The 10,891-nt window shown below is 28.0% G+C and overlaps 1 protein-coding gene across 2 annotated transcripts; it reads left to right on the top strand.

Moving 5' to 3' along the window:
- The first annotated feature begins 7,308 nt into the window (after nt 1-7,308).
- On the top strand, nt 7,309-10,629 carry LOC134834132 (band 4.1-like protein 5). 2 transcript variants are annotated; one of them, XM_063848688.1, is made up of 11 exons: nt 7,309-7,440; nt 7,510-7,662; nt 7,948-8,095; nt 8,153-8,329; nt 8,399-8,607; nt 8,672-8,994; nt 9,055-9,252; nt 9,519-9,820; nt 9,890-9,993; nt 10,170-10,406; nt 10,463-10,629. In XM_063848688.1, the coding sequence occupies exons 2-11, from the start codon at nt 7,525-7,527 to the stop codon at nt 10,562-10,564; spliced, it is 1,938 nt and encodes a 645-aa protein (XP_063704758.1). In that variant the 5' UTR covers nt 7,309-7,440; nt 7,510-7,524; the 3' UTR covers nt 10,565-10,629. The 2 variants fall into 2 exon arrangements, with proteins under 2 accessions (XP_063704758.1, XP_063704759.1); XM_063848689.1 differs by having other exon boundaries at nt 7,315-7,448.
- The last annotated feature ends 262 nt before the right edge of the window (nt 10,630-10,891 follow it).

Here is a 10,891-nt window from a genome sequence, read left to right as displayed (position 1 = left end):
AACCTTTAATTTAAATAAATTCATGCATCATATTCCAAAACTTATTTTTATCCAAATATTTTATATGGCATTAATAAGAATACTGCATTAAAATATTTGTTTATTGAAAAAAAAGTCTGATGATCGTATTGCAGAAAATCGGGTAAAAGACATTCAAAATTTTTGATACAAACAGAGAACACAAGAATAACGTATATCAACCAACAAATGGTACTGTAATTGTATTAATGTGTATGAAACGAGAATCAGTATACAACTAGTCCTTTTCAGTATTGTATTTGCTCAACAACCGTATCAATTTTGTTAGGTATAAATATTTTTATGATCTGAAGTAACTTTTCGATACCTTTCCATCTACGGAAATTAAGAAGATTTAATATTTTTTTGATTCCCATATTTTTCAATGGTATTTAGACTTGTTTCGTAGTTGAAACCCCCTTGAAAAGTTCCTCTGTCCTAAAATCATTACACATTATTAATTTGATTAATGTTAAAATCAACAATAAAACTCTAATAAACTGATTCTGTGTAAAAGAGCGTTTCAAATTAACGTTGGATTATTAACTGTATTTATGTCAATGGACCTAAAATTGATTGTGACACTTTCCACATAATGGTAAATTTTTGTACTTAATTTCAAGAAGAAGTACGTTCAGTTCTTAATGTGCTGCCTTTGGTGTCCGTATAAAAAAGGTGTATCATAACTAAACAATTTCGTAGGAAAATGCCACCGGGCCTAGTTTCTATCTGTTCTGTTTGTATTACCGATATTGATATACTTACAATTAAAAGCTCATCTTGTTAAATCTTAATAGTAAATAAAAACAAACAAAAAAAAATATAATTAGAGAATTAGCAAGCAGGTTCGATTACAATATCTCATTGAAACTCAAAATCCAAACAAATTTATAAATTTAACCACGCAAATTCTGATTCGCGAATCTTTTCGTATTGTTTTGGATTGTGTCAAGATCAACTTAAAGAAAATTTTAAAACAGAAAAATTAGAACAATCAAATAGAAAAAATCGTGGAAAATTAAGAAAAACTCTATTACTGAGTGGCCAATGAGATACTGAAAAATGAGTTAATGAGTGTCTATGAGTTCTGTGATTTTTGTAGTATATGTTTGATATACTACATTGTTTTTACCGCACGAAAAGGGCCCATTTTGTGAAACGCCGGCCTAAAAACATCGAAAAATTGTCAGAATCAAAGGCGGTAAGATGCTAAACGACAGTAAACTTTCCAAAGAACTCGAATTCAGGCATAAAATTTCCCGGCTTGAACCTCAAATTTGGGAAAAAATGGCGAAAAAATGACATTTTTCGGGCAAAAAAGTATCCTTTTTTTCATAGCCGAGAATTTTTCGAAAAAATTAAAATTTTTCAATAAAAATTGTTTTTCTGGATTTCAACGGAGGCATGTTAGAGCATCTCAAAAATGATATTTTTGTCCATTTTTTCAATTTTTCTGAAAATTTCCCCCATTCAAGGGCGGATCCAGAGAGCTATCAGAGGACTCTGAGAAGGGGGGCAAATCAATAAAAAATCGGCTTTTTTGTTCATTTTCTGGTCTTTTATGTAATTTTTAATGCCCCTCTTGCCCCCCCCCCCTCTGGATCCGCCCTATGTTTGTCTAGCTTACGGAGAATGAACAATAATTTTTCTTAAACTAAACATTGACTCGGTACACAAACGGGTTATATAACAAACATATACTACAATTCGAATTTGCTTAGCTAATTCAAAGTACTTTAAAAAAAAAATTATCAAAAAAAAATATTTTAAAAAGATGCTTTTTTATTTGAAGCCCTAAAAAGTTGAAAATAAATAAAAGTTTTTCAAAATTTAAGCAAAAGAAAAAAGCATTCGAGTCCAACAATTTTATTTCAATTACTTTTCGCTTACATTTGAAGATATTCTCACTTATTTTGGCCTCGCATGCTTTTTTCTTTTGCTTAAATTTTGAAAAACTTTTATTTATTTTCAACTTTTTAGGGCTTCAAATAAAAAAGCATCTTTTTAAAATATTTTTTTTTGATAATTTTTTATTTTATACTTTTTAGTTATTACAAAAGATGTAATTTTCCCTTAAAATTTTATGAGGTTTTCAAAGCTTCTATGAAGTTTCTCGAACATTCTATGAAGTTTCTCGAACATTCTATGAAGTTTCTAGAACATTCTATGAAGTTTCTCGAACATTCTATGAAGTTTCTCGAAGCTTCTATGAAGTTTCTCGAAGCTTCTATGAAGTTTCTCGAACATTCTATAAAGACCCAATGCACATTCTAAAACCTTGTCCCAATGCACATTTTAAAACCTTGCCCCAATGAACATTCTATAACCTTGCCCCAATGCACATTCTAAAACCTTGTCCCAATTCGCATTCTGAAACTTCGCCCCAATGCACATTTTGGTTCTCTCACGAAATTACCAATGCGTACGCTAACTAAAAGCGCTTAATAGTAACAGCGCCATCTTGAGGGCAGTAGAGAACTAAAAGCGTGACACCAAGACAGACAGAAAACATTGGAATTTCAATAAAAAAGCATATAAAAAATAAAATTTATTGCATGGTTTCAAGAGTGTATTTCTGCTTTGAAAAATAAAACTAATTCGACGTGTAACGGACCATAAAAAGTCTTTGAAGCAAGGTTAACTTTAATTTGATTCTGTATTAAGTCTCTCCTAATAAATCACAATAAGTCTTCGAAGTCTTCAAAATCTAATTCGTAGATAAAAACTTTATGCATTTAATGCAGCAAAACCATTCTCAAACTCTCACCAAACCTTCAAAACAAGTTTTATATCCTGTTAAATTTAAAATCATTAAAAATCTTCAATATAATACATCGAAATCATTTTGATATTCTTAATATTATGTAAAACTACAAAACAATATAAAAATTATAAAAAAAACTCTACATTTTCTACAGTTTTTAATTTCGCTCATTAAAGATACTTAGCTAACAGAAGGCCCTTGTTTTAACCTTTTTAGTACGTTGTTAATGTCCTTTTTTATACTTTTAAGTTTGTTTCCAAATGTTTTATTTTTAGTGTTTCATAACATATTTTTTGAATTTTTTACCGCATTTAAAAGAAAAAATGCAGTATTACTCAGGGAAAGTTTGACTGCGTTGCCATGCCTGTTGTGTCGTGCCCAAAGGGATGTTGGCGTGAGCAAAGGGTGTCGTACCCAAAGGGATGTTGGTGTGGGCAAAGGGTGTCGTGTCAAAATGATGTTGGCGTGGGTAATGTCGTCGTGTCCAAAGGGATGTTAGAGTGGGCAAAGGATGTCGTGTCAAAATAATGTTGGCTATAAATAATAAAAAATAGAGAAAGTAGTCGTCTAAAAAACGACATATTATACCGCATTTCGATGTTCATTCCCATATTCATTAATTCACATTTTCATACTCCTTGTTTCATAATTTCATACTCCTCATTTAAATTTTTCGAGCTCCTTATCATCTGTAGACTTTTCCCATTGAATCAAGTGAGCCAAGTGACCCTTTCACAATTTTATACAACTCACAACCAAAGGGACTGCCCAAAGTATAACAAAGAATTAGGTACTAACAAAAATTTTGGGGCTCACCGGAACACACACAGACACGGACTACAATTCGGACGCAATTTTTTTCGAAATGTGATAAAAATAAAACAATTTTTTTTTCAGGGTGTTGCGTAGAGGACTGAGAAAAATAAGCTTGTCTAGAAGAGACATTAAAGCTAAGTAATTATCAATGCGCGTTTTCTGAAGAAATTTACGTACCACAGTACGAAGAACAATAGTTCTAATTTAAAAAAAAATCACATTATTATTTTGAGCAGCAAATTGTGTCTGAATGTTTTACTAGAACCAGTTACATACGATAATAATAAAAAACTAGAACCAGTTTTACTAAAAAAAAACTTTCAAAAATTTTAACAAAAATAATAATTTTCTTTAAATGAAAAATTTAAAAAAAAAATGTTTTCTTCGAATTCATCAAAACTTTGAGTGTTGTAGGTCATACTCTTTTTTTTTTAAATTTTAGAAAATTGTAAACCATTTTTTATTGAAAATATTCTAAATAAACATAAAACTAGATTTTTTAGTTAATACTTCGTAAAAATTGCAGTGCTCAATTTCAAAATAATGCCTAACCTCAGTTTGCCCATTTTGGAAGATTATACTTAAATTCTACAGATAATCACAAAAGGTTTTCGGACCGTGATGATTCAACCTCAAACCTAACGTTGCAGAATATATTATTTTTACATCCAATCCAATCCCTTTCCGTGTTTTGTCCATTCCAAAGGCCGTTTAAAATAAAATTTTAGAATTTTTGATTTTTTCTCTAGTTAATTCATCGGAAAGAGTATATTGTAAATAGTCTTAAAGATAACCCGTGGGCAATCATTTTAATCATGAACATATAAAATCACTTCAAGAAACACTTTACATTAAAGTTTTAATGAGACAAATTGTTCTATAAATCTGTTCTTTCGATGCTAATTTAGAAGCTCCATGTAAAAAAAATAGATTTTCATAGAAATCTTTAAAATAGAAGTTATTCACTCCTCTGGATATTTCCCTTTTACGTTTTCACTAAAATTATTAAAATTTTTAAGAGCTTTCACCGTTTTCAAAATTTGAACTACTATAAAAATATTAAATATGTGGGTCATTCCATTCTAAATGGAGGGGAAATCACAAAGTATATTTTTTCAAAATGGGTACTAGATGTCCATCTTTATCATGCAAAAATAAGAACTTTTTGTTCCAGCGAAATTTTTTTTACCTATAAAATAAGCTCGAGCCAGCTTCCCAAATAATATTTTCCATACGAAATTGCCTTAAAATCATCAAAAATCTAAAATTGAGTGAAAATTTTCAAATTTTTTTGAAATTTTTCGCTTCATCAGGATTGACTGTAAGCTCGAGTAGATCATTTTTCTCCATGAAACATATGGTCGCAAACCGACAGTTTCGTCGGAAAATCCAAAAATGTTAATTTTCAAGTAAAATGTATGGAAAATTTCAATTTTCGGGAAGCCGGCTCGAGCTTATTTTATAGGTAAAAAAAATTTCGCTGGAACAAAAAGTTCTTATTTTTGCATGATAAAGATGGACATCTAGTACCCAATTCAAAATTATATACTTTGTGATTTCATCTCCGTTTAGAATGGAATGACCCATGTAATAAAAGGAATTTGTAATAATACAACAATCGAGAGCGTTTTGGATTTCTGACGCCTTTTAATGAAAAAAAAATAGGCATCACAGTGATAAAATGGCTTGGTACTATGTAACAAAAATAGTTTTTATTTAAAGTTTCTTTTTAGTTTTTATAAATTTTAAAAATAAATATTAAAACAAGAAAAACAAACATTATTTTTTTACATTTTTTGGAAAAAAGTTAATCAAATCATGAGTAAACCGTTCAAATTCGTTCAAATTTGAATTTTGGTCTGCAAAAACCCGGTAAGTCGTTCAAAACGTGATTTGGGACATGTTCTTGGTGACTATACAAACGCTATATATATAGAAAATTTTTACAATATATAATGCTTTTATATAGTATCTCCAAAATAGTATAGTAAAAACATAGCAAAACACCCTTTAAAATATGCTAAATAAATTATTAAAATTTTGGATTTATATAGTGGCTAATTTTCGATTTCTATACATGGATAATAACTTTTTTATTAATAACCATTAACTTTCACGTGCAAAAACAGCTACAAACAAATACCGTAATGTAAAAAATCCTAAGAGAAATTAAAAATCTCTTCTCTTGACGAAAATGGAAGTCAAAACTCGTTATTTTAACATTTATTGTTTTAAAATCTTATTTTTGAAAATTTTTTAAATTTTAACTAATTTTGTATTGACTTTTGTTTTATTGATTCCTTGTTCTTGATCGTAATTTTCTTAATTGAACACGTCCCAAATCACGTTTTGACCAAATTGTGCTCTTATTTTTTGAAAACAAATATATTTCATGTTATATTGCATATATTTAGAAACTTTGGAAAATAATGCAAAAATTAGTATCTATATTATATCGATACTATATAGATACTAGTGGGTCAAAAATATAGTAAAAATATGGGACGTTTGTATAGTGTTTGTATAGATATAATATAGTGTTTATATTGCAAAAGTATTTAAATATTTTAGCTATATTTTTAACTCCAAACGACTTACCGGGAATAGCCAATAATTAAAATTGTACAATAAATGTAGAAATGAACACATTTTTATAACTACAAAAATTGAACTTTTTCTTTGTTTTTTTCTGAAAATTTAAAAAAAAAAATAATAATCCTGGAGATTTCGACTACATTCCTGGAGACTGGAGATCTGCCCACGCTGTATTAAACATTAATTTTTTAAATTTGTAGGACAAATCATAAAAAATAAATTACAGAAGTATTAAACATAAAAATATTAAAGAAATATTTAAATTTAAGCTTAAGCTACGTGATCAATTTTTTTTCAAAAATATTCTCTTTGGAAATTGAAGCCTGATTCATCTTCAATTTTAATGTATTTTTCATCTCGATATATATGATTTTAATTAATTTTAGAAGCTACATTTTTATTTAATTTACCAATTATTTTGGGTTCATTTTTTAGGTATTTTCATAAAAAATAATCTTATATGCAAACAAAATTAGTTTTAACAATTATCAAGCTCGAAATTTTATCTACAAACGATGTTTTTATACGAAGTTTTTTCATTAAGATTTTGAAACCAATTATTTCTCAATTTGATTGAATAAATTTTTTTATAGTAAAAATCAGTCTGTAAGTTTTGGGCCCTTAAGAAAATATTTGTCATATTAAATGCGTATTGTCAATAAATAGCTTCAATTGTAAAAAAATCGCTAGCACGCAAAAAAATTTTCAAAAGTGTTTTTAAAACTATTATTATTGCATATTGTTAAATTGTAGTAATACCTACATATAATTAAAGTATGCACATACCTATAAGTAAAAATTTCATACGTATTAAACCTTTGGATATACAAAAACTGTACATTGGCAATGTGAAACACTAAAACCACTTAAACATGACGACTTTGGGGTATGTTTCAAAATTTTGTTTGGTTGCATTGTTAAAATAAATCTGATTTGTATAAACACATAACTCTTATATTATCATTTTTATTAATGTTTCAATAATCAGTATATTAATATTTGAATCAACTTTGTAGAACTTTGTATAAAAATTTATGAAAAATAGATGTTCAGTAGATTCAACAACATTGAACAAACCTTTAGTGTTTAAGTTCAAGCTTCTTTCATCAGGAAACGTCAAAACTCCATTAATGTTATTTTGTGTTTCTACTAGTGTTATTTATTAAAATCGCTTTATAATAAGTTCGAAAGAAGTGCATTAATACAGTTGGATCGAAAAAAAATAAGACGTAACCAATTATTTATATGTAAGAAAGTACTAACTGAATATGGTTTTGTTTATTAAAAATAAAATTTTTACTGAACTTTCATTTTAGGGCGAATAAACACTTATGATGTTGCGTTTTTTAAGTAGAAGGAAAAGTAAACCTCTGTCTTCTAAAGATCCCAACGAGAAAGTTTTATCAAAGCAAATAATTGTATGTCGTGTTTTGCTACTTGATGGAACTGATTTATCAGTGCAATTATCCGTACGTTTCACATTTTTAATACTATAAATTTGATACTAATTAGTCGCAAATATACATATTTTTATAAACAATCAATAATATTTTTTTTGTAAATATTGAAATATTATTGTCAAAATTATGTTCAAATGGAAAACAGGATAAAAATAACTCTGAAAATATGTTCTAAATGTTTCATTTTAATAATGTTTTATTGATGTTATATTCCTTAAATGACACGCATACAATTTAAAGTATTTAAGAGTTTTAGAAAAATAAATTATTATTTAATTTAACACTTTTTTGCAGAAAAAAGCTATTGGGAACGATTTGTATGAACAAGTATTTTATTCATTGGACCTCATAGAAAAAGATTATTTTGGTTTGCAATTTACGGATGCATTCAATATATGTCACTGGTTAGATCCAACAAAATTAATAAAAAAACAGATTAAAAGTAAGAGTTTAATGTCAGCTTAATGAATAAAATTAATTCGTTTTCCAAATTTTTTAGTTGGACCACCTTATACTCTGCGCCTCAAAGTAAAGTTTTACTCATCCGAACCAAATTCTTTAAGAGAAGAATTAACCAGATACCAATTTTTCTTACAATTGAAACAAGACATTCTCACTGGACGTTTGGAATGTTCAGGCAAACAACTAACAGAACTATGTGCTCTCGCATTGCAATGTAAGTCTTATATAAAAAATTTTTGGAAAAACATATTTATTTTTAATAATATATGCAAACAATATGTAGCTGAACTGGGTGACTATGATGAATCTGTTCACACAGTGGCAACTGTGTCGGAATTCCACTTTGTACCTACTCAAACTGAAGAATTAGAAATAGACATTTTTGAAGAATATAAAAAATGTCAAGGAATCACTCCTGCTCAAGCTGAATCAAATTATTTGAACAAAGTAAAATGGTTAGATATGTATGGTGTTGATATGCATACAGTTTTGGTAAGTTTTTTTTCTAATTGTTTATAAATTAAAAAATTAACGTGCATTACATTGATTTTGGCAGGGAAAAGATAGTTGCGAATATCGTTTAGGTCTTACTCCTACTGGAATTCTTGTATTTGAAGATACACAAAAAATTGGCCTATTTTTATGGCCTAAAATAAGTAAGCTTGACTTCAAAAGGAAAAAACTTTCATTGGTTGTTGTTGAAGATGATGACCAGGGTAACGAACAGGAACACACCTTCGTTTTTAGAATGCACAATGAAAAAGCTTGTAAACATTTATGGAAATGTGCCATTGAGCATCATGCATTTTTTAGACTACGAGCTCCTCTAAAAGGACCTTCGACAAGGCAAAACTTTTTTAGAATGGGATCAAGATTCAGGTATTTAACAAAATTAAACAAATATGTACATTTATCAATAGAGATTTCCTTGGCTTTCAGGTATTCTGGTAAAACGGAATTCCAAACAACACAACATAACAAAGCAAGGAGAACTGTTCAATTTGAAAGAAGGCCTTCACAAAGATTTGCCAGGAGACAATCGCATGTTTTACGAGAGAAGCAAAAGAAACAAGAAGTTTTGCCATGTGGTAAAGATGCTTCACAACTCATTATGGTTAACGCTCAACCAACTGAATGGTATGAAAAGTATAATATATTGTTTTGATTATGTTGTGGGTTTTTCATTCTTGAAATTTGATTTATTCACAAAATACGTGTAAAAGCGTTATTAAATTACGACTTGGGATATTTAGGTTTACGATGGTATTACGATGTTTTGAAACAACGAGTCCAGAGGCTTCGCTAGACATAAATTTTAAAAATAATTATTGCTTAAAATATTTGATTCATTTAATAAATATCATTTAACAATGATAATGTTTTGATAATTTTTCTCCTTATAGTGAGAATACAGAAAATCAGGAAAAAGTGCAAGAAATAAAAAATGATATGGAGCAAGTCTCATCAGAAGGCTTAGATGACGAAGGAAACTTTGACATATTACTTAAAAACATTTCTAAGGAATCATCAACTGGTCGAAATGAGTCAGACAATAATTTGATTGTCAAAATTGATGTAAATGATGCAATCTCGATCAATAATGATGTAAATATGCAAAAGCTTGATTACTTTGAAAAGCCGAACAATTTGATTCAAAAAACAAATAACGCAGTCAATATAAAATTAAAATGCAATATTTATAATGGTAAATTACATTTTGCTATGTGTAGGAAATATACCTAATATTTTTTTTTATTTTTACAATATTGAATAGCAATTACGGACGATCATGAAGTCGATCAGGTCAAAAGTACCAACATTGCGAATAAAGACCAACAAGTAAAATTTGACAATAGTTCAGCAACAATTATAACTGTGGTAATAATCTTTTTAAAATACATTTTTAATAAAAAATTTGTTTTTTAATTATGTTATATGTATACAACTATCGATATTTCACAAATTAATTATTTATTATCAAAGTAACAGTTATATTTCAAGCCAATAATGTAATATATATGTTATAATAAATATGTTTTTCTAATATTTCATAGGGTGGAGATAAAATAGTTCTAAACTTATCAAATTATAATCAAAATAATAGTATTAATGATGTAGGAAGTCTTCCAGAACCGTGCCTTATAGATACTGTTTCAGAATTAAAAACGGATTTACAAAATAATCCATTTAGAGATGAAGATAACAGCATTGAAGTGGATATTCAGTCGAACAATCCATTTATATGTAGTGAAAACAGTGCAATTGGAAAAATAGTTGATATATCGAAAAATGTGAGATTAATTTTTAATTTTTTTTTTCTTTAAAAACATTTTCTTTAATTTTCTAGTTAACAAGTACCTGTGAAGATGAAAGTGGCCTTTCTCCTTGGCTTGTTTCTACAAATAATCACCATGTTAAAACTAAAACTGTTATAACAACTCAATTGTAATATCTGCCTGCATTTTTTCCTGCAAATAAAACGTTTTTAAGGAAATGAGATTTCTAATAAATTATTCAATTAAAAAGTGTATGTTTTAATAAAAATGTTATTCTTATGATACTCATACTAATTTTCCCAAATGATATTCCAAAAGTCAGATAAAAAATAAAAGATTGCTTAATAAACGTATAAAATGAGTTTAAAGCACATTCTTAGATCAGGGTTACTAAATAACAAGCAAACTAACTAATCTAAAACTTTTTAAACTTTTAAAACAAAATTCTTAAGCTGCAAACCAAATACTTTTTCATATTAAATTGATATTAATTAGATATG

The sequence above is a fragment of the Culicoides brevitarsis genome, chromosome 3 (assembly GCF_036172545.1).
Source record: "Culicoides brevitarsis isolate CSIRO-B50_1 chromosome 3, AGI_CSIRO_Cbre_v1, whole genome shotgun sequence".
In the NCBI taxonomy this organism is placed as follows: domain Eukaryota; kingdom Metazoa; phylum Arthropoda; class Insecta; order Diptera; family Ceratopogonidae; genus Culicoides; species Culicoides brevitarsis.
Note: the sequence above shows the minus strand (reverse complement) of the source record. Positions and strands in the feature narration are given on the sequence as shown.